The sequence below is a fragment of the Labrus mixtus genome, chromosome 10 (assembly GCF_963584025.1).
Source record: "Labrus mixtus chromosome 10, fLabMix1.1, whole genome shotgun sequence".
In the NCBI taxonomy this organism is placed as follows: Eukaryota; Metazoa; Chordata; class Actinopteri; order Labriformes; family Labridae; genus Labrus; species Labrus mixtus.
Genome location: NC_083621.1, coordinates 12721978 through 12746928, shown reverse-complemented (window position 1 = coordinate 12746928; position 24951 = coordinate 12721978). Strand labels below are relative to the sequence as shown.

The 24951-nt window shown below is 40.5% G+C and overlaps 2 protein-coding genes across 3 annotated transcripts in view; one reads left to right on the top strand and one right to left on the bottom strand.

The window, feature by feature from the left end:
• Positions 1-24951, top strand: part of rab41 (RAB41, member RAS oncogene family) — a 209847-nt gene that overhangs the window by 167469 nt on the left and 17427 nt on the right. The gene's annotated exons all lie outside the window — the stretch shown is intronic.
• inppl1b (inositol polyphosphate phosphatase-like 1b) lies at positions 2460-20901 on the bottom strand. 2 transcript variants are annotated; one of them, XM_061048360.1, is made up of 27 exons: positions 19662-20901; positions 18274-18337; positions 15683-15821; positions 15445-15559; positions 14698-14838; positions 14480-14567; positions 14256-14333; positions 13998-14135; positions 13743-13860; positions 13548-13648; positions 13358-13460; positions 13051-13247; positions 12372-12489; positions 12138-12234; positions 11902-12040; positions 11654-11753; positions 10882-10970; positions 8136-8217; positions 7261-7350; positions 7049-7162; positions 6876-6964; positions 6696-6783; positions 6073-6225; positions 5581-5653; positions 4554-5349; positions 4347-4465; positions 2460-3275 (listed from the first exon to the last, which is right to left on the bottom strand). In XM_061048360.1, exons 1-27 carry the CDS (start codon positions 19796-19798, stop codon positions 3182-3184), a joined length of 3660 nt encoding a protein of 1219 aa, XP_060904343.1. In that variant the 5' UTR covers positions 19799-20901; the 3' UTR covers positions 2460-3181. The 2 variants fall into 2 exon arrangements, with proteins under 2 accessions (XP_060904343.1, XP_060904344.1); XM_061048361.1 differs by having other exon boundaries at positions 4347-4462.

The window sequence follows — 24951 nt, the reverse complement described above, 5'->3', positions numbered from 1 at the left end:
ACATGTGTTCTAATAATTTCCTCTACATTAAATGTATCCCTCTAAATGTTATATGTTATTTTCTCACGACTTTATTGCAATAGCCTACCGGTACATTTTCCCACAAAATAAAGACTAGCAAGGCTCAGCAATATCTGGATCACAACATAAAAATACTGCTTACACTTTAACACCCCACATACAGAAGCAGCAGTATAACACTGCTCAACTAGAATTGTTACTTTTGATAGGCTACAGGGCATTTTGCTGTTAATACTTCACCCTGGAGTGATGTTTTGAAATACTCTATTGTGATATTTATGTACTTTATGTATTTAGTAAAAATGTGAATACATCCCTCCATCAGTGGTTCCATGTGTCTCAGTCCCATGACAAGACTTAAGTGCAGTCAATACATAATTGTCATATACTGTAAGTTGGTGTTTGCACAGCTGTAGCTACAGTAGTGTGTATTTACTGTTATAAAACACAACACTTGCTCTCCTCAGCTGTGAATGTCTCATCCCATTCTCAGAGATATTTGCCATCTCCGGCTTTTCTGTAAGGCTCACATGATAAGGTGTGAAGCATGATCATAAAGGAATAAAATGTAGTACGACCAATGCAGTTGCCAGAGACAGATTATAAAATGAGGTGGGATGAGGCTGTCACTTAATGAGTTACCGAAAACCGAACAAACTCACACCCAAAGTTCATGATCGTTTGAAGGGCTTTTTTTTTATGATCTACAATTGGAGTGTTGAAAATGTGACGTAAATCTGTGTACACAAAGTTGAAATCCTGTAAAGTTCAGTTTTCTGGTAACAAGTGGATCTGCAAAGCTGATATAACTCCTCTTCTTGATAAAAAAAAAAATACAAAGTCAAGCAAAGATTATCCACAGGTGGAATGGTGTTTCTTATTTTCAAGGCTTAACCGCAGATTTGAGATGTTTTTTTTTTTTTTACAAATTAAAGCTTGCTATTACATCTCACTTAAAGAGAAAGACCAGACCCCTTCAACCCATTCCCAACATGTGTATTCTTGTGTGTTAGTGTCTGTTTGTGTTTGTTTCACTAGCTCAGTCCTGGAATGTGAGTGGATGACTGACAAACATATTCTTCGTTAGACGCCCACTCAAAGAGCAGCTTCAGTTTATACAACACCTTCAAACAAACCAAAAACCATGAATTCATTTGTCAACTGTAGTTAAACTGTTTTCTTTTACTTTGTCTTTAAGTCACTCTCCTCTCAAATAAATGTTTTAATACTTCACTGTGCTGAATGATGCATGTGTGACCGTGACACCTTAGCAAACACTTACTGTCTTTTTTCAAAAGCCAACTATGGTCCAGTATGTAACTTTGCAATGCGGAGACATATTAAACTTTGAAATGACACAATTGTGTGTCTACATCAATTTTTTTGCATTTTGTGACAGCCATAGCACACACTAATAATTATTTGAAGGGGGCTATTTGATCTTGAAATATGCCTGAGTGGGACATTTTATCTTTAATATATTAAATAGTTGCACAATTCAAAAAAAAAAAAAACATTACTCACTAATCAATTATTAAAACATGTAGGTGCAGAAAACCATATTGTTTCAAGCTCACATTCAATTCAACACAAGAGTATTAAAAGGAAAACATTAAATTCTTTCCACCCTTTTCCTTCCTTCCTGAAGCTCGCATTGCCCAAATTCTCAGCAGTTGATGATATCACTTCAGTGGATAAAGCAGTGACTCAGTGGTCACTGACCTGCTGTCCCTGCTGCCAGACACCGAGAGGGATGTGTTTGGTCATGCCTTAATAAGTAACAACCCCAAATGAATGCTACAAGCAGCAGCACAGATGTTAACAGAGGAGGTTTTGCAGTGCAGAGTTGTCAAATCCCTTTCTGCTGTGGTCTATAATTTAACTGAGCCGATAAATACAACTCTCACATGTTTGTTTACGGACCTGGTCTTCATTTTAGACAACCTCTAAACACACATATAAAAGGTTCAATCTTACTAGAATATGTTGTTATAGGTTGTAAAGGAATATTTCTCAGATGTAAGGGGAATATTGGTTATGCACTTTTAAAGAAGAACCTCTGTAAACTATTGTTATTATAATGAATCGACCCAATGTAAAAGAAATGGTGACTCAAGAAATATACTTGCTGTAACATTCAGAAAAAATACATACCAGATGATTGGACGAGCTGTCTCTTTTCCAATCAATATATAAAACAATCTGTGTGTAGCTATGTATGGTGTTATCTCACTTACTGTTTGCAGTGACTGCTGCTTTTTCACTAGAGTGACCTCCATGGATCAAAAAGGCTACACTTGTGTTTATAGGTGACATTTAACAAACTGACACGCCGCATACTGTGACGTTGTAATTTGAGCACTCAAACGGAACAGATATGAAGAAGCGATTTCTCTGATTCCATGCTTGACGGCATAAAATAACACCAGTGATTGGTTACGGTCAAGAGTCGCTTTATGCACTTTACTTTACAAAGGTCGCATAAAACATGCACAGTTGACATAAGTGCTGATTAAGTGGCATGATAACAAAAGTACGAGACAGTTGACACAATTAGATACGAAAGGTCCCTCTGTACCACATTTACAGACAATGCTCCAGTAGATATGTACAGTTATATGGATTTTATGCTCCAGAGGTTTAACAGAGGGCTTTTACAAGCTCAGCTCACAGGCTCAATGATAGCAGAATAATGGAGTAGCAGGGATGAAGGTGAATTGTAAACACAGGCATTGTAAGAACACTGAAAGTTGAAGGACTATATTTTTAGAGTCATTTTCAAATTAATTAAAAAAAATAATAAAATAAAAAAAATCAATGAGACCTTGATGTAATGATCAATATTTATGTCAGTAAGTGGAGGTTCATATCAAGCTTTCCATTCAACTCGCTTCTTTCATTATCTGTCAAGGTGGATAGAGGAATGAAGCAGACTGACTGTGCTTCACGTGCTGTGTTCCCTTTGCTTTGTAGACTCAAACTACTTTTACAGTAATTGATTGAGTACATGAAAAGAAGGCAGGGTTGTTGTTTGGTCCATCTGATGTGACTGATATCCGACGAGTCTTTCCTTCCTTCCGATCTGGGCTTAAATTATTATTCCAGTTGGATTTATAGGACAATGAGGCATCGTACCATTAATGTTTTTCATCTGGGTGTATCAGTTCCAGTTCCTGGGCAGGCTTTCGAGGATCCTGCGTCTGTGAGAGGGGTTTGTCACTCCTGCAGCGCGTAGATCCTCTTCAGTGACACCACTGTAAACACAGCCTCATTTAACTACAAGTGTAGTGCTAATCCATACTAAGTTTAACAGAATTTGTCAAATTAACAACATTACAGTCATTTTAGTCTCTAGAAACCCATGCAGTGCCAAAGTATTAACACAACCTTTAGTGGAATTATTTAAGCATGCGTGTGTAACCCAGGGAGGTTTTAACTGCTGACATGACGCGACATGCTCAGTCACTTACATAGATCATGAGCACTAGTCACATGTGCACTAGTAATTTGATTAGGCCCTCAAACTGAGACACAAGGAATTGCTTCTGCCTTGTGAACACTGCGTTGATCTCTAAACATAAATATCTCTCTCACTAAAAGAATTAAATGGGGCTTAATTCATAGTTGCTGTGTGTTTTTAAAATTGGATGCATGCATGCAAAAGAGAAGCAGAACCCAAGCTATATGCACCAAAAATTTTACAGGTCAGTGTTGGACAGATACTGATGGGTTTTTGACTTTTTGGGCTTCATGTTACAACTAGCAATGTCTTAACGGGTTGCATTAATTGGATCTATAGATTTTTCTAGTAGCAACCAACATGCCTCAGCAGTGTTTCCCCTACCATTATATTAGGGGTTTTTTTTGTAGATTTATTTTTGGGCTTTTTGTTCTTTTATTGTTATAGGAGATAGGATAGTGGATAGAGTCGGAAATAAGGGAAAGAAGTCATTTAAGGATACCTTTCCGATAGAAAAGGACAGACGTCATTAAAAGTAACACCTGAACACCAAGATTCCTTCAAGTGTTTGTGTCGCCGTGTCCCCCCCCCCGAAACACTGAAAAGGCCTGGACAGTGTAGTTGTAGTTGCTACCAGATGTTGGCTTCAAGAAAACTTACATTCAAGTGTCTGAAACCTGTGACATTTAATTTGTAATTCAGTCAGTTCACAGAGTAGATTTTTACAAAAATAGGTTGTGATTTTTAAAACATGTATTTAGATAATAAAAAGGTTGTTTTTATAGAAATGTCTAGAAGAGTGTTGGTATGTAACATGTATCTTTATATTGCATTTGAACATCCCCCCCCTCAATAATCATTTTACCTGAAGTAATCCAGATCATCCCAGCCATTGAGACTGAGTCCCAGGGTGTATCTTTGAAGACCCAGAGCACTGAGAAGCTCCCGCACAGTCTCCGGTGCACCTTGGAGGACTGAAACCTGCTTTGAAATGAAACAGAGGGAGTTTACTCTTCCACAGAGAACTAGGACTGAAGTCTTCAATAGACTGTCTTTGAGAACAGTGTCCTACCTCTGCCTCCCACATGGAGGCTTTGTCTCCTTGCATAGAAGGGCCGTTTCTAAAACTCGATCTCTGGTTGGGTATGGATGGGCCTCTCTGCTCAGAGGGGAAAAAGTCGACTTCGCTGAGGGACTTGGCGATTTGCAAAGCGGTGAGGGAGTTGTCTCCTGTAGGTGCAGGTGGCTGCTGATCCACTATCCAGGGTACGGTGGCCTGACAGTGTGCTAAGCGAGTAGGGATGTAGGGGAAGGCTGATGGCTTCTTAGCTGCTTGGATAGGATTGGTCCTCTCTGGAAGAAGCTGATGTGGATCCCTTCTGGCCTCTTCCCTGATGATTTGTGAGTGATTCATATACAAGTTTCTCAGGTTCTTCTCTGGAAGTATTGATTCCTGAATTATAGGTTTACCTTGGTATTTGTCTCTGGGTTGTGAAGTCTTCTCCTGATACTGTGAGCTGGTGTTACTTGAAGGTTGAGGTATGGGAGACGGGTTTTTAGCTGGGAAAAGCTGATAGGAAGAGTTTGTTTGGGGTGTGTGAAGGGCATTTTTTGGGCTGTACTGAGGCAGGACTGCTGGAATTTCAATCTCTGTAAAGTCTGATCTGCGACAGGGTCTCCTTTCAAACCCCTGATGTCCTGGGATTTTTGGGAGCTGCAAGGCCTCATTTCCAGACCAGATCACCTGAGGGTCCCGACGCGGAGGGACAGCCTCCTCCACCCTGCGCGTCACAGACACACCCTCAAAGATGAAGTATGCTGGATTGGTGTAGCTGCTTGGAGTGAGTTTGGAGGGAGCTGCCAACGGCCTGAAATAAACAAGCATGTCTTGATTTTTTTTTAACTGAGAAGGCATCAATACCTTTGTATAACACTTTCTCCTATTCAGCAGAAGAAAGGTCAGAGCTCCCTGACCGCTCCCCCAGTGCTCTGCGCCCTAACCCGCAGCTAGCACAGCAAACACTGCATCCTATCTGAAGGGCCCTTTAGACTTTAAAAAGTTTGGATTGTTGTTCACCCAAAAAAAAAAAGTTTCTCACCTGTTAACTTGGACACGAGGAGGTGCAGGAGACATGTGTCCTCTTGCCAGATCTTTCTCAAAATAGAACATATCTGGGAAAAGTCAAATCACAGGAAGTGAACATTAGGTTTCATAATGAGCAAGACTTCTTCAAAGTATTCAGTGGTGTGTTGGCTAAAGGCTATGCCAGGTTGCATCACAAGGCAGAATGAGTGTTTGTGTTTGTTGTTGAAGTGTCTGACCTGGTGACATTACACTCATCTGTCCTGCTTTCAGTGTCTCAGGATGCATCTGGTCAGGGTCAGTCAGTCAGGAGCCAAAAAAGGAAGTGGTCGATAGATACCAGCAAGTGTAAAGACAAGGCAGGGATCGTTGAGGAACCAAATAGAGGAAGCAATGTGAAACTCACAGGAGAGTCAGAGAAGGCAGTGACAGAGTGGATGAAAGTTTAGTGGGAAGTGATAGTGCAAGCAAGGCAGAGTAAGAGAAGAGCAGCTCCGGCTATACCCACCATAGGACTTCTGCCGTGTTCCCCTTCTGTCTTTGGGCACATGGATCCTCACCCGACCCCTTATAGAGCCCATTTCTTCACCGCGGTGACTCAAAAAAGTTTCAAACTGCTCGGATGCACCAGTGAGGGACCGCAAAGCCACACAGCATTCACCTGTAAAAAGAATATTTATTAGATCAAAAATATATCTCATAACTGAGAAAATATCTTGAGCATCATCTTCTTTGACTTTCTCTTAGTTTTTGACAACCTGTTTGTTGTTGAATACAATGGATGTCAATGTCTTTTTTATTTTGAGTGCATGCAAGACTAAAACAGTTAAAAAAAAAAAACATGTCGTGAGTGCTTCAAAATTCATCAATCCAATAAGAGCGAGGGCGCCCATCAGTGGCTAGATAGACGCCTTAAGCTTCAGCTGAAATCTAAGAACAGTATCAAAGCATAAGAAAATGTCTTGGTTGGTAAAGAGCACTTGTGTTAGGTGCTTAAAAAAAAAAGAATGGAAATCATTTTGATAATTTAAAATGTTCACTTTAAGGGCAATTATTAGCATGACTACCAACCAACAGGGATGTTTGTATTGAGTAGTTCATTGGATACTATTAATTTGTCAGGCGACCAACCGTATGACTCAAATCCATCACACGATTTGACAGACAACAGCAGGTGCTGCTCCTGGAGGTACTCCATGTCGGACATGATGGGAAGAAGCTGCGACAGACAAACGCAAACCACAAGTTAATAATTTCGCTTGAGAAACAAACTAAACTTTTAGCTGCGTTGGAATGGACAGAGCCTCTAACCTTCGGCAGTTGTTTGAAGGACCAGCCCAGTTTGAGAAACCCAGGAACATCACAGCCCTGCGAGTCATTCTCACTTGAGCGTCGTGTGTCTGCAGAGAAGGATTTGAATGACTTATTGTCACTGTGCTTCATGGTGCTTTATATAAAACGTCTTTTTTGATGTGACTCCGTACCTTCAAGGCAGGTCGAGATACACTCAATGAAGAACTTGGCTTTGCTTGCTGTCTTCACAATGGCCTCGATGCCTTCAAGCTCTATCCAAGCCTTTTCTATGCTTGAGTTTTTATCTGTGCAAGACAAAGAAAAAGCAATACTGTTCAGATAATAAAAAGATTAAATTTTATGTTACTTATTTGATTCCAAAGTGCCACAATAACAACCGCACCTGTTTTTGATCTAAACTGTGATGTCACTCCCACTTGGAAAGTGGCAAAAACAGGAGAGTGATCACTGGTGAAGATGTCATCTGTGCAACCTGGTGAGAGCCCACAAATCCATTTATGGTTAGACATTCAATAACAACTTGGAGTAGCTCATCAGTACTGTAGCTACAGTCAGTGTAAAAGACTGTTAAGCCTTATAAGGAGAGTCTGAATCTGAAACTGCCAGCAGATAATATCCAGCTCTTCTTGCCATTCCTCGCCAGATGACGGTACAGACTCAGTAAGAATTTTGTCATGCCTTGCCGATATCTCTAAATGGATGAATGAAAACCACATTCAACTGAACCTCTCCACTGAGCTCCTTGTCATCCCAGCCAGTCCCTCTACGCAACCACAGATCAATATCCATTCTGATCGGACTTAAAGCTGTTCATTTCCACTTCCTGACTTTGTTTCCTCCTCTCTGAATCCTTGCTTGTGTTCTTACTATCTGATGCAAGACAAAAACTAATTTCAGATAAGAGATCTGCAATATTTCAAAAGATGTGTCATAAGGGCACAGAAGGAAGTTTCCCACCCAGTGTCTGTTATGACTTGATAGTTTGCTGGGTTCATTATGAAGTTCAGCCTGTATTGAGAGGAAATGACTCTGTTTCTGTCTAAACCACAAACCAGGATCTAGGATTCACTGTATTCATTTTAAGGGTTACTCACATTTTACGGTGGTAAAAAAAAAAAACCCAACAACAAAAAAACTGCACATATATAATTTAGGTTTACGACGTCAAAACGTATGTTTATGTCTATACTTTTGCACTGCCCTCCCTTTGCTACTCCCATACATTTTGTTCCTGCCTGATTGTTATAGAGATCTTACCGTATGCAGTGCAGAGGATGTGTGTGTCCGGGTAGGACTTCCATAGGATCCTGTCACACCATGATGGAACATTGACTCTCACCTGCAGAAACAGATTTAGGTATAAGCAAACAATAACCTCTATTTTTGTCTGTGTGAAAATGAAATTGCCAGACAGAGAAAATATAGGCCGTCATGAATGTTGCCTTCATTCCAGTTATGCCAGACAATCCTTTTTTTAAAGTCTGTGGGTTATGCTACACGACCTATTTTTAGTGCCCATGGCAGCTGCTGTCAAAGTCAACTTGCCCTACAGACCCCTAAGAGCCCATATTATGCCTTTTTTGGGGTTCGTATATTTAATCTATGTACCTACTGAAGTATGTTCACAATAGCTAAAGTTAAAAAAAAGAGTATGTTTTCATGAAGTGCCCACGTTCAGAGTCCCCACGTGTGCCAAGTCTGATCTGATTGGTCGGCCTGACGGCTCTGCCGTAATTGGTCAGTTGCTCAGCACGGTTCTCGGAAATGTCCCGCCTCTTTTACCATATTGGGAATGCAGCCACTTTGGCTCCGTCCGAGGGTAGCATAAACATTAGCACCTTAGCACTACTGTGCTACCGCAGGCTACGGCATATTGTGGGCGTGCTACAGAGGTTAATGGGCCTGCAACATGAGCTGCTGGGCTTGCCACAACGAGCCAATGGGCTTAGATCAGTGATATCACACTGACAAGACGTCACACTGGCAAATTTTTTTCGAGGGGGGCTAGAACCGAGCGTTACATGCCGCTAATGCTGCAGCTAACAGGAGGACGTAGGAGAAGCCGCGTTTACACGGACTTGGAATTTTTGCAAATAGATGTGACTAAACATGCACAGGACACATGGAAAACACACTAAAGAGCATATAAAACCAGAAAAAGCACAATATGGGCCCTTTAAATAGGATTAGGTTACTGTTACGCTGCTACACAAACCCACAGGTAAATGCTATCCTTGCGCCTGACGCTAAGGCCAGTGAGCCCGTAACTTAATGCCTCTCCTTATGTGTTGTGTAAAGGTGAAGGTATATCCTGCCTTACCTGAATGTGTGTACAACTGTCCTGTAAGTTTGAGGGGTGCGTGTAGGTGACTCACCGCCAAGATCCTCGTACGTGCCGCGATCAGCTCGTACCTGCTTCTCCTCCTACCAACCACACCTACTACGTCAAGGTCAAGTCTCGAAGTCAAGTTTTATTTTTTCATGCTCTCTTTCTCTCTCGTTCTTTTCGCTCACACTCCCTGGCTTTCTCTTCAATTTACCAATATACTCTGCATGAGTTCAGGCTTTTTAGCCTCCGCTGGGGCATCTAACTCCAAATATTCCATCAGTTTCCATAGTTTAGTTTTTATCCAGTTTAGCCAGCCGCGCACGTGTCACATCAGTTTCAAAGAAGTCCTCTGTTTTGAAACTCGGCCATGTTTCAAATTTACCCAAAAATTAGAACAGTAAGGGCATAATAGAAGGAGGAACAAATCACGACAAAAATGTAGTCTATTGACCTGCACAAAATACCTGCATCCGAACTCGGATAAGCAACAACAGCCCTAACACCTTCAAGCTACTTACATGCCCATACAATGCATACAGTCTATGATACAAACCTATAACCAGCTGGACGCCGGCAAACAAGTCACCACAGAGAGTCGATAACCGTACTAGCCTACGCACCACGGCCAAAACACACGCACCACACAGGAACGCCTCACTACTGCAAAACTCAGACACAAACCAACACATTGGTACTATTGTTTCCCACCTGAGCGAAAAACATAACCAAAACGTCAGCTTACTCGTTACTATGGCTACCATAACAGCCACCGGTACGCTCAGTTTAGCTGAACTGACCGCCGACTTAACGTACACTTCCACGACTACCCAAAGGGACACACGCATCGCATGAAAAACACCTTGCAAACAACACAGGCTACGCTTCTGATCACCGCACGCCCCTCAGGTGTGACATCAGTACTGACCCTGCTTCTCCTCCTACCAACCACGCCTACCGCTAAAGACACTGAAGTGATCCTCCTAAAGCATTATCATAACATCTACACATAAGATTATCTTCAGACATGAATCAATTTTATACTTAGAATGCTTCTTAGGTCTTTTCTTTATTGTCGTACCACACTGGTTCAGTATATATTATATACATAGCATGAGAGCCCATTATACAGGAAACATATAGGCTTAAAGGCTTCATCTGAAATATATCTTAAGCAGAGCAGATTCTATAATGCAGAATTAAGCAGAAGAGTTGCATTTTATATAAATAATATAACAACAGCAATCTAAGCAACACTGAGATATTCCAAAAAGAAACATTTAACTACAGAAACACTTGTGAGGAACATTTGGATCTTAAATGTAACACTCTCTGTGGGCCTCTGGGAGGCTGTTCCTCATTCTTTGTTATCAGGTCTTTAGGATGCATTATACCCTTTCATTAAGCACCAAAATGTTCAGCCTGGACCACAGTGATGGACCAAGAAGCAGGCCAACGCTGCCTTCAGCAGACCCACACTACTGGCATGGTGTGAAATCTTGATGAGGCTTTACAAAACATTACTTAATTTGGTGTCTTAGCTTCGTCTTGCTTTTGCTCAAAGATTCCGAAATGGTTTTAATTGTATAAATGCACTCTCGTCTTATTGCTTTTTTAACATGTACTCATCATCCTGTGTTTCTCTGAGGTGTTTTGGTATTAGAGCACATTACTCACTCCTGAAGTCTTGTACTTTTGCCAAAGGTAACAGTCCCTGGAGCCCCGTTCATACCGATAGGTGGGTGGAAATGCAATCTTCTCTTCCTCTTAAGCGCGATAAACAGAGAGGAGTACAGAGTGAGGTGAGCAGAGATGGAGCTGAATCAGGATTAACACAGTATTTATTTATCTTGTTTTTACATATAAACAGAATTTATGTATGGGGACAGAAGCTGCAAACGTTTTATATAAAAATATGACAAGGTAAATCAATTAATATGCCATTCAATAAAGCAAAAAATAATCTTTATATAAAATTAAGTGATAAAATGTGACATAAAATGATATATTTTTAAATCACTTCTGCTTGAATTTATTTAGATTTTTCTGTTTGATTTGAATGAATAATGGAGAAAATAAATATACATTTAAGAAATTAAGAATTTATTTTTCACAATCAATGCATCATTAAATAATAAGATATACAGAAATATGCTAAATCATTTGGAACAGTAAAAAAACAAGTTAATTAATAATGAAGGTTAATAAAAAAAGATTCATTAAAACAGAAATATCAATTTATGTCACTTTAAATCAATTCATTAAAGTCTACATGTTTTTTTATTCATGTGTTTGGCATACTTTATGTTGTATTTCTTTATCAAGTCATTTTTTTAAATTGAAGCTTCTGTTCTCCATGTTGACGTGTGTTTACAGTAAAATAACTGCCCGATCAGCTATTTTTTAGCTCTCCATATAGATCAGAGATCAGTAGCAAAATGAAACTCACTGAAGTTGAGAAAGGCCTTCCTCTTGTGTCTTTCTCTGGTCAGCTGATCTGCACACATGAGCTCCTCAAACTCTCTCTTAGAGACATGTTTCAGGATGTCCTGAAATCAGAGAGGCACAAGAACATCAGTGTCCATTGTTAAGCCACGACAGGTCTTTAAGGAAGCTAAATCAGAATACTAAGGACATGAGGAATTAATAATGTAATCATAATAATCGTAATGTAGAAATAATAACTTTAGGTCTGACCTGTACATCCAAGTCCAGTCTGTAGTTGAGGTCTCCACACCAGAAGAGATGTGTGAAGCGCAGGCTGATGTCGAAGGCGCCGAGCTGTTTGTCTCCCAAAGAGAGCAACCTGAGGATGTCCACAAAGTTCTGGTTCCTCCTGAACATGGCATACATTGTAATTATAAATCATTTTAATACTACAAATTAATTACAAAACGAGAGCACGTATAATTGGTCTTATCGACATAATGTACCTCAGCACTTTCTCACTTCCAGAGGTCAGGTGGCAATTAACAAAACCAAAAGATGTTCCTCCAAAGAGGAAGGAAATCCCAACAGCCCCCTTGTTTCCTGAAACAACACACATTCTCAACCTTAAACCAGCAGTTATTATTATTAATCATGCACTGGTGTATTGTTACAGGTACTCTTCTTTTCTATTTTTCGCTTTGTGTACTTGTGATGAGAGATTGTGCAGGCCAGCCTACCCAAAGTGTTTCCCAAGCCGGTCTTCACACTGGCTGTGTTCACATGGCTTATTCGACTCTCATGCTCTGGCTTCACAAACACAGCCAGCCTCATATTCCAGAGGGACTGTACTGCCACCTACAGGACAAAGAACCACATTACAGTAGAAGAAGACAAGGACAGCCTATAAGTCAGAGAACACATGATTTCTGCTTTTTCAATGGATTAGACCCTTTCCTGTAAAGTCAGGCTCCAATTCAGTTTACACAAGCACTGAAACAAACAAATCCAGAAAGATGAGGAGATTCTTTCATTTCAGGGCACATTACTGCAAAATAATAAACACATGGAATAATCTAACAATATAATCTCCCATGTATTCTGAGTTGTTTAGACAGAAGGGCAATTTTTTTAGAGCATGAGAAATGATTTTGGATGTTTATGAATGACATTAGTGAAAGTCAGATGCGCATTTCAAACATTGACGATATAACTGAACACAAGCTGCATATCTATCATTTTTGTAAAAAGGCTCTGATGTGTTAAATCAAAAGTTATTTGCTGTATTTTACCCTTTTATGTATGCAGGGTATTCGATTTTGTGAATCCTTGTGTGAAAAAGGAGCAGCGTTTCCATAGCCACACACATTCAGAATCAACAGCTGAAGCGGAAAGAAAGTGGGGAAAAGAACAAATTACTTGTTTAAAGTTGATGTGAGTATAGCTGCGAAGGGTTGCTTTGACATGTTCTGTCCATTCTCTCTCCCCCTGAGGGTTTTCCTGAGTCCCCAAGGCGTAGATGTCATCTGGGAGCAAGGCAGTCGACTCATCGGGGGTGTGCCCTAAACCGCAGCAGGTCACCCACGACTGCAGGCTGCGTGGTGGAGGGGAACTCCCTGTGTACACAAGACAACGTGGTAAATAATCTAAATCCTTCTAATTTAGCACACTAGTGACTTTTCTGTTACATGAGAGTGAAATCGACTGCTGTCATATTCATGGTTACCCATATTCCAGGTGCCAACAAACACAGAGACCATGTCAGGTTCACTCAGCTGAGAGTGTCTGCTTTTCATCAGCTGAAGGAGTTGGCAGAAGGCATCTCGTTTCTAAGAGAGATGAAAGTCAAACAGTGAATTATGGGAAAGAAAGCAGAGGACTAGAGTCAACAAAACAAGTTATTATTTTTGCCTTACCCGAGTGCTCTCAAACGTCATCTCCCGCGGTGTGTTGTGGTGGCTGTCTACCACTATGCGCACCTTTGCAGGACTGCTCTGGAACTTGACAATCTGAATGACTGATATAAATGCAAAACCCCTCTGCACAATTAAACCAGGATATTTTCGAGAAAGAGTATTATGACAGGCACTGAAAATGAAATACTGTCTTACTTCTGTCATGTGAGACCCTTTCTGTGTCAAATGATCCAGCTTTTCTGTCAAAGCACTCCAGCACTCCTGTGTCCACGTCCACAGAAACAGTCTGTCTGCCATACCTGGCCATCTTCACCTAGACACAAAGAACAAATAAATGTAATACTTTAACACTGTCAGCGATCAGATATCTTATTTTGTAGTAAACTTTCTAACTTAATACAGGCCAATTGCATGCGTATGGTTGATTTTGCCCTTTTCAAACCACTTTACCTGAAAGGAGTGGACTGGCAGCTGCCTGGCTTGGTTCTTGACAGGTGCAACATTGGTGGATGTTGTTTCAGGAGGTGGTGGGTTAGGCTGCACAGCTAGGTTATGATGCGTCACTGCATCTTGTAATGCTTTCAATACCTTTATAAATAGAAAATTTGAACTTCAATAACTTAACCAGGTTTGTTAATACATCTACTTCCCTCCCAAAAAAAACACTTTCTGAACCCTAGAAACAGTTTAAAAAAACATAAAACATACTTTTTTCTCCAGTGAAGAAAGAAGGCCGACCAAAGCTGAGATTTTACACACGAGCATGTCTATCTCCATCTCTGGTCCCTTGTTTTAAAACACAAGACGAAAGGCATAATAAGTTAATGTTTATGTTTAATGGATCATATGCATAATCTCCAGCATGCAGTACAAATTCAGAGATAATGGCTAGTTACTGTGCTGGAAAGCAAAATGCATGCTTTGTATTCTACCTGTGCCTTGGTGTGTGTCAAAGAGCAGCTGGGATGGTCAAAGACCTTGACCAGGGTCTCCAAACTTGAGAGAGTCAGATCAATCTCACTGTAGATCAGATCAAAAAAACAACTTCTTTCTAATGTGTGTACATCTATTTACATCCATACAGAACCCGTTGTGCATAAAGTTTCACTTCCAGTTAATCATTTAGAATAAAAAAGAAATGCATGCTAACCTGTTGAGGCCTTGGCAGGCAGTACCCAGAGTACGCTTGAGGTGGCGTAGGGTTGTTGCTCCTTTCTGCACATTCTCAATGTCGAGAGGCAGCTCGCTGAAGAGGTAGTCATTGAGTAAACCAATCACTTCACCCGCAGTACTGAAGGTGGGATGAAAATAAATCAGACTGTAATATATGTTATATTGTTCAAGCAGTTTGTGCTCCGTGGAGATTAAAGTTGCTTGTGTTCTATATAATGGGAAATAAAAGAAACAGGGTAAGCCAAGAGGAGTAGTTCAGCATTCAGATTGAAAAAAAAAATGTTTTCAACTTTTTTCTTAGAATTCTAATTGTAATCTCAGAATTCTGAGAAAAAAATCAGAACAAATAAAAAAAAATGTTCAGTGGCCCTAATCCTTTTCTGTATTCGGCAAGATACATCGACACTGTTTATTTATAGGTTAAAAAAATGCACAGAGTTTCACATGTTGCTCTTTGTATGCTTGATTGACAACAGGTGCATATTGACATGAGAAAATGTTGACTAGCTTTGAACTGAAGCTTATTTTTACACAAGTCTGCTCTTTCCAGAAGCAGTCACTGACGTATGACAAGTCAGTTTGACAGAAACTTTGTCACACACTTAAATAATGTAAGCGCAGCTGTACATGCAGCTGTACATGCAGCATACATGAGCACAGAGAAAGAAAACATCTTTTAACAACTTATGACTGTTTATCATTTCAGTTAAGTGTTACTTTGTACCTGGACATGTTCAGCTCCTGTAACTTATCCAGGAATGGTACATGGTGGGCTGGTTTTGCTGGTGGTCCTGTGAAAGGCACAGTGCTGACAGAGACTGGAGGTGGCTTCTCATCGTCTGAACATGAAAGATAAAATTACACTCAGAGTATTAGCGTTATTATTGCTGTATTATACATGTTTCATCAAATGCATGGTACATGTAATCAAATGTTCAAATTATTTGTTGCGATAAGCCCACCTGAGCTCTCGTCCCCTGTGTCAGTATCCCGAGGAACAGCGAAGAGCAGAGGAGTGACCAAACCCTTGTGGGGATGCTGGTACCCCAACACCAGGTCCTCCAGAGTCCGGAAACAGTTCACCTGCACCCCCTGTGTTGTCTGTTAGAGACACACACAAGACAAAAGTAAATGAGTGTATTTGCCATATCATTCAGATTAAGATGTAAGTTAGCAGTCTATCATTGCTTTAAACAAAGCCTATAACTGAGAGAAGACATTTCATCAATATAGAAATAGCAGATAAAACCACTTAACCTGCATCTTTTCTTTCGATAAATCTAATTTGTATAATACAACAAAACATTAATACAACATTGGCCTATTTTGAATACCCCTACGATTTCCCCTATAATATAAAAAGTACATTTATACAAATATTTAAGACCAATCTGAATGATTGTGACACTTTTTCCATCATTGTTGTACAGCCTGACTGGAAACACTGAAGGGAGCTCTAACTTAAAACAAGCTGAGAACCCACAAACAAGCCCAGCTAACATCAGCTTGGCTCGAGACCTCTCCTGATGCGGGACCATCCATGTTTTGTTTTTTTTGGTCATCTTAACTTTACATGAAATATAACTTAAAATGTGTAGGGAAACACTGATTGCTAGCTGTGACTAACCTTACACATTCAGCAAGAAGCAACTGATGTTCTTCTTTTCCACTCTCAAAAAGAAGCTCGTGGTCACATCTATAATAGATATTATAAAGTCTGTTGTTTTGGAGAAGGGGAAAAAAGTTGTTCTGGGGGGGTAATTATGGTATCTCACTGGTGCATCGACCTGCTTCAAACGCGAATACCCAATAACACATTTGAGGCTGTATGGGAGGCGTAAACAAGTTGATGTGTTCCTCATAGCTTTAACATGATACACTTTAAACGTGTGAATGCCTTTACTTTGTATTAAAGCCATTAGACGGAACGCAAAGCGAGAAATAAAAACATGTGGTTGTTACCTGCAGCCTGCTTGTTCTGAAATGTTTCTTGGTATTAAAAAAGAAACCGGAGCATGCATTTGCATGACAGAAAAAGACACATACAGATGATCAGCTGCATAAAAAAGGGTCTCGGGTGGGATTCAGAAAGCTCAGCAAACCAAGCAGCAGAGACAACATCATTGACAGATACGTCGTGGCTGCAGCAGCACTTTGGCTGTCATGTTTCAACTGTGATTCAACATTCTCACTCAGTCAAAAAAGCACAAGCACCCCCCCCCCCCCCCCCCCCCCCCACAAGCCCCTAAAACAACACATGGTGGAGACATTTTTACATGCATACATTCACACATTTAGGCCACAAGAACAAGCGTGCCTTTCCTCCAACCTTCCAGAAAGTACTTGCACAGCTTAATTTCAGTGGCATCTAAAGCATCATAAGCAAAAATTAAGATCAAATAAATACAGATGCAGTGTGCAGGTGCTAAGCATACCAAAAACCAATATACCGGTAGTACACATTAGACCACAATACCAACCTAGCTCCTTTCCTCTTCAGAATTGTTATTTTCATTTTGTGGTTAAATAAACCGTTTTTTCTTTTTGGCCCGACCTGACTCTTGCCAGAAACTTTTCATACAATATATTCTGCACCACAAGGATCTCTTGAAAAGCAATTAAAAAGAAATGACAAGGAGTAAGAGACAGTGAGGGACAAAACAGTCCCAAAAATATCTTCATGGCCAAGTTGGAAAAGCAAAAAAGGGAAGCATGCAACTTGTGAGTTAGTGGAGCAAATCCAGTGAGGGGAAAATACATACTGGAGGTTCAAACTGATGGCTGTGGAAAAACAACTGAAATAGCAACAGAGTTTTCATGTGAGAGCAAAGGATTTGTCCAAGTGAAAGGCTTGAAAACCACTTCATCAAAATCATTATTAAGCATGTTTTTGGAATTTAATATACAGTCATACTTTTAAAAAAAAGAGCCAGTTGTGGTTAAGGCCCTGAAAATGTTTCTCACACACTCTTGTTTTCTCTCAACCACTGAATGTGTTTGTTCTGTGGTTGCAAACACTGTGCCTGTGTGTGCTTTTATTTCCTATTAATTGGGGTCATTTGAAGATAATTTCCCCCCTGCTCAGGGTATCAAACAGAGACACATATCATCACAGGCTTCAACTCGTCCACATCCAACAGACTCATTAAGTCTAATACAAACACCCCCATACATACAGTGTGACAAATAAACACACCCATTGGTCAATGACCTAGTGTGTGGGTTGAGAAGGAATCTTTCAGACGTAAAAACAATTTCTCCTCTGTACTGTTGAGCTTATGCTGAAAGTATGCAGCCACATGGCAGAGATGCCATTGAAACAACAAGGCTGCTGCAGTGGTACCAGAGCCTGTGCAGAGAGGAAACACAAACATGTTCCTGTTCTCCTTACAACTGGCAAATAATAAACCATTGTTTCATCCCTCTGACTCCGTCTTTACATTCTGTGTTTCTGCGTGTGTGCACAGTTTGTACAAAGATTTTTGACATCTATTGCCATGTCTTTCCTACTGTCTCTTTCGTCAGGCAGTGTCCTGTGTCGATGGGAACTCACCTGGACTGCTAGAAGACCATCAGCGTCAGGAAGAATACGATAGGTGTGAACATGACGTTGGAACCTTCAGAAACCAAAAATAAATCATTAATGGCATTACAAAGTACTACAACGGTATTTTGTGCAAATACTCAAAATGAAAATGTATTTAAATATATTGTTAATATAAGAACCAGATGATGGCCTGTAGTCAAAGACACTGTAACTTTTTTAACAAGGCGCCAGTCCTTTAATAGATACGTGGCTTGTTTTAGTCACACAATAATAATGTGAATGTATGACACTCAGATGATCATCTCCATCAGTCAACTCAGAGGATGTGATTCAGGCAGCATGTGAAGATGAAATGCAGTCAGCAACTGTCTCTTACATGAACAAAGGGGGGAAAATAAGAGTAGAATTTCAACCAAATATGTGAAGAAAAGTAAGGAACTAAATGTGGGGATGACATATTGAGAAAAGAACGAAGAGAAAGAGGCAGCACTGCAAGTGGCCGGGCTCAGCTTTCAGGAATGTCTCTGGCTCAGGCTGATGAGCAGTCAACGTAGTGCGGTCGCTGTAGCTCCCGCCCTCTTTAAGGGGCCCCAGGGAAGAAATAGGGGTAAGGAGGGAAACAGGGAGTCCTGAGCCAGGCTTTCACTAGCTGAGATGGACCGTGTTCTGGACGGGACCGTCCCACTGGTCGGCAGAGTGTGTATGTGTGAGGTTGGCCCGGCCCGTGACGCTTGCGGCACTTCAAGCAGTTCTTAAGCCTGCTGGCTACTGATGGTGAAACAGATGGATATGACAGGGGGAGTGAAGCTGCTGAATCAATTTACAGATGCTGATATTCTGCAGAAATCTTATGAATAGTTTCCAGCCCAAGATGCCAAAACTGAAACCAGTCACAGGATTAGCTAATCATTTATGGTTTTACATGAAGTCAAACAGATTTTTGTTTTCTTCTTACAGAGGGGCAGCATTCACTACTTCAAGACATCCTGAGTGAGTCATTCATTAAATATTTTTCAAGAAGGTGGAACTCACAAAATGGGACAAATAACAGTTGATTCAGTAACTGCTATTAAAAAGGATTCCTGGTAACTACAAGGTCAAATTCCCACGCAACAAATTTATTTAAAACAGGGGAAAAAACAACCCATGTACTGTATTCTGGATTACAGAACTATAAAGACATTCAATCTCCAAGTCTTTAACTTGGGGGGGGGGGGGGACACATATACTAAATTGCTTTAAGTACAAAAAAGGCAATATACATGATTGTGATGGTTAACATAAACTAGCTGTCCTCTAAGTACATTATGTAATGTGTAGGTGTGTGTGTATGTGTGTGTGTGTGTGTGTGTGTGTGTGTGTGTGTGTGTGTGTGTGTGTGTGTGTGTACTCACAGCAGGCACAATGCATAGGCTCCTGGCACAGACTCACTATCTCTCACTAGGTAGCTGCCATCCCTCCCTGCCCGCGCCAGCAAGTCCTCTGCGTGCACACGGCTGATGTCACGATGATACCATGCAGCCGTAGCCATGGCAACCAACGTTAGGCGATAGGTTCGTAAAGATAATCCACATGAGGTGATGAACTTTACATGACACTAATTGAATGCACATTCACTGTGTCAGGCTTGCCTAGCGATCCGTCATTCAGTGAGTCAGTGCCATTGAGTGAACTCTCCCATGATCACTTTCTTCACAATCAAAGTGTCAGGCTGACCACCCAAACAATGTTAGCTTCCTTGGTCCCTGTCGGTTCCTTCAGCGTAACACATCTTGTTGTGTTAGAAGAAAAAAGAAGAAACATCCCGCTGAATGTCAGCTTAGTCCGAAGAAGCTCCAGTCCAGTTCTGATTACTTCCTTGTGTAGAGGGTCTTGGTTTCAGCTTTTGTCCGCTGGTTGCTGCACCCAGGTGGGTGTGTTGCTCTTACGAACACAGACCATCACAGCAGGGCACGGGAGGTAGAGGGAAAATAGTGAGAGGGTGCTGTAAGTCTGAATGAAGCAGCCACCCCTGAGGCAATGACGCTGCCTCTAGCTTAACCACAAACACAAGCCCTCCTCCTGCCCCAAAACAAAAAGCCCACATGCAAACAACAGGAAAAGAAGAACCAAGAATGGCAAAATAAACAAATCAAACTGCACAGAGGGAGCCCACACACTCACGCACGCATTCAGCAGAGACAGAAACACACCAGATGGAACTCAGTCAGCACTAAAACCAGACAGGCATGCAACAGAAACCAGACTAATTCAAATGATTTCTCAGCTCTGTCTCCATATAAGGGAATAGGAACACCCTCCAAAAAGTTCAGCTGATGACTCCAGTTGTCTTTGCTCCTTCCAGGCCCAGATTCCATTAGGCGTGCGTCTGGCTGGATGTGGGCTACTTCGGGGGTCTCACTTTCATTCTGGATGTTTGTGCGCTGGCGTGTGTCTTGTCAAAAGACTCCTGTCCTCACGGGTTTGGTCTCCAGCGGTTCTTCAGAGTGCTGTCAGAGCAGAGGGAGGGAGCACAGAGTCAGAGGACAACCCCGTTAGAGCACAAAGCAGACAGAGGAAGTGACTCTGCATTCCAGATGGCGGACATAGCCAGGAGAATTCTTGCGAGGGGCTCAACTTCCACACCAGTGTGTGAAACACCAGACTTCTTCCTTTTTTCTCTCCCTCCCTCTCTTTTCTACTTCCTCCTAAGCCACTGCCCCGTCTCTCCCTTCAAATTCCCACATGAAACAGCTTTCCACACACCGGTGACCTGGCTTATCCTCTGTTTTTTTTATTTGTGTTTTAGCATCTTTATCTTGAGACGTTTAATCCTCTGGAAGGCATATTTGTTTCTGTTCACCCTTTCTTTCGCTGATCCCAACCTTTTTTCTTTTGTCACCCTGCCTGAGCTTTCCTTCCTCTCTTGCTCACTCCTTCCCTCTCAACAAAAAGCAGCCTCCATATGGTTATGATCATACTTCACTTTCTTATTTTTGCCCTCCTACAACATCGCCCGTTATTCCCCCCCCATACTTCCCTCCTTCTCCATTAGCTGCAGCATATAACTCTGTGGGAAGCTATTCAGTCCCATATTTGCTGTTCAACTTCTCACTACTCAGCAGAAATGTGCCGACCACCAACCGCATCCCCCATAAAACAAATAAACACAGTCCATCCCAATCTGATGACACATAAACTTAAACCTCAGTCTTTACAAGTTCTATGAGCTCTCTAATACACATTATTGAAAGATATGGCACTGCACTGATTTGAGCTAAGTGCTAAACTTGACAGGCTCCCAATTGCAGTGAAAACAAGTTAACTATTAAATAGCAGAGGCCTGTAAATATGAACCATGCATTCCTTTAGCATTGACAGACTGACTCAGTTGATTCTTAAACATGGCAAACAAAGTGTCACGCTCACACGCAGTGCTGTTTCACTTTGTCTATCGTGACAGGGATCGTGTGTGGTTTTGTTGGTCCAGTGAAGCGTGATGTATCAGAATGACAGTAGGTGCCAATAATATACTGTAGAAGCAGTGGTTACATTTTGTGATTAATAATTCAAGTTGTAGCTTTTGTATCTTCAGGGAATAATGTTGAAAATTACATTCTAAGATATCAAATACCACGAAAAGGCAAGACTTTGAATCTCAGGAACAATAGAGAGTAATACACAAATATTGTATCACCCTAGGAGCCATGCCACTAGCATTGCTAAGAAAATATCTGATTATTATTTTTAAACGATGGAGGATATTTCTGGCAGTGGGCTCCCCAGAATGTAGGAATACTTCAATATGTTGTGTGATTATTAGTATATTTCAATAACATTATAATAGTTTGAAAAAAAAGTGGATGTATGAGACTTAACATTTCATTTAAGACGCATGGGACAGTAATCTAGATTTCAAATAGAATTAACACTGTTTCATTAATCAGAGTGAGATACCTGATTGTATGACTGAGATGCTAAAGGAGCTGTAGTCTTGCTGATAATGAAAAGTAATGTAAGATGGAGATGAGATGGATTTTTATTTAAAAGTTTTATTTTGGAGATCTTTTTTTCCTCAGGTTGAGACGATGAACATTATTTGATTTAAGGCTAACTTCATTCATATTTATATTTTGTACTTAACATACAATAGCACGTTACTGTTTAATGTGATGAACTTTACCTTTAAGGTAACTCATGTTTAGTGCTATTGCTTCAAAGAAAAGTGAAGTGATGTATCACAGTTATCGTTGTTCAGTCTGTGTATGTTATGTTATGCTTGGGGACGGACATTAAGAAGTGTACCAGACACACAGCAGAAGGTGTCCCCGTGCTCTTGCTTACCCACACCCAAAGGTATCTTTAGTTAGGCCTAGTTTAGTTTAAGCCAGCGTTTAGTTAACAGCAAGACAACCAAGAATTAAACTTACAATTAACATCTATTAACTCAAGAAATACCGTTACAGTATAATAAAGGAAATGCGTAACAATCTCAGTATATCATAATAATTCAAGCTAGCCCATTTCTACATAACATGCAGGATGAAATACTCTGGGGAGTAACATGAAAATAATTAGTAAAGCATGCAATGGATTTTATTTAAAGCATCTGTGAGGAATTTTTGGATTGTGCTGATTTCGGTGCCCCCTGTGGACAAAGTATCATCTCTTTGCTGATCTTGTCCTGAACATGTTATAAAAAGTGTTTTCTGATGAAAAAAGTGATCCTGCCGTCTTTTTTAACAGTCGAATGTTACACTCAGTGTAAATTCTTTGCTGTAGGAAATGTTAACAAAGGCCTTTTTTTGGCGAAAGTTATAACCCACTTCGCATGACACCGACCCTAAATGCAAATGATTAATGTAGTTACTTATGAACTGTAATGCTTTTGTAGTTCATAAAGAGGCATCAGTATTATTTTCAGTGTTTTATAACCTGAAAAAAGCTCCTCACAGGAGCTGTAATACCATAAACCTGCTTTACTAAAATAGAGGACCCTCACTAAAACTTTCTAACTAATATATTTTTTTTAAATGCTCTGCAGCTAATTATTTTCAGATTTTTTTTTAACAGAGAACACTCTGTACACCATCATGAGTGACACACTGGAGCTCTTGCTGTGGATAGTGATGTGTTCATTACAGCTATATTTCCACCTGATGGCATCAACAGAACCTTGAGAGCCACAGCATCAGTTGTGTTGAGCTGGTGAGTAAAACTGCTAAAAATACAGCAAGCTAAACTTCTCACAACATAATTGGCAGAAAGCCGACAGGTAAGCTCCTTGTACAAGGCCCAACATGTAGCTGGAGTTCATACTCAGAATGTATTTGTCTTCATAGTTCTTAAATCATTCCAATCAGTGACGTTGACTATAGTCGTTAGCGTTGTCTTTGTTAAGGAATACACTCACATCATTTCACCATCATTTAGGAAGCTTTGATCAGCATCTTACAGAGTCTGTTACCGTTAGCAACAACCACTGCATAACCGTCTTCAATTAGCAGCACACTGAAGACTGCGTTGTTAAGAAGACATAATACCATGGTGCTGTAACACAGTGGGACCAGTTAGTCTCTTTGAGGGACAATGTTGACTGTCTATATAAAGCACTTGCCAAAAACAGCTCCGGATTAACTGTAAGGGGCTTATGTGACCGTATGCAGCCTCCCACAGACAAAACAAGAATAATCAAGAGAGACGGTTCAGCATTAAGAGTACACAAAATACGATTATGCAAGTTTTTTTTCCAGAGTCTTTGGATGGTATTATGTAGTATACAAAAATATAACGTGCAAGTACATGATGTAAGCGGAACATTGAAAAGATGTTTCTGAAATGTTGCTGATCAGAGTGAATAAATGATCAGTATAAAGTCATACAAGAATTAAGACTAAGCCATGCATTCACATCCCATCAGATTCCTTCTTTTCATTCATGACCTGGTTGGTGAACTTGGTAAGGTCACTAGAGAACAGATTATGGAGGAAGTTATGTCACCTTTTCATTTTTTCATTTATTTACTCCACACAGCTCATCTAACAGTTAACCTTAAAGCTGTCTTTACCCGAAGAAGGCCTGTAAATATGAACCATACATTCCTTTAGCATTGACAGACTGACTCAGTTGATTCTTAAACATGGCAAACAGAGTGTCACGCTCACACGCAGTGCTGTTTCACTTTGTCTATTGTGACCCCCTGTGTGGTTTTGTTGGTCCAGTGAAGCGCACAGAGCATGTATCAGAATGACAGTAGGTGCCAATAACAAGAATTATAACAAGTGCCAAGAATTTGAGATAATTTATCACACGTCAATAGCAAATACTCAAATAACCACAGTGACTGCGAGTGGAGAATGAAAAGTTAGTCACAAACCACAAAATGTCAGCAACCAGTGTAGTCACACATCACATTTTAAGAGCATTGTTTTAACATGATTGAAAGACATTTAAAACAGTTTTATCTTATATAGGTTTCTCTGACAGTCTTCAGAAGAGACAGGACATCAGAAGGAACCGACTCACTTTCTTTTAAGGTTAGGACTTCTTCAGGATAGTGAGCTAGATCATTAATAATAGCAAGAATTGTTTTAATGGAGAACTCTTGCAGTAAATATTTAAGTCCAGGTATTGGAATCTGAAATGGGCAGAAAATTATGATACTGTTACTACTTGATACTTTTTTCCTGGGCAGCAGTTTGTATG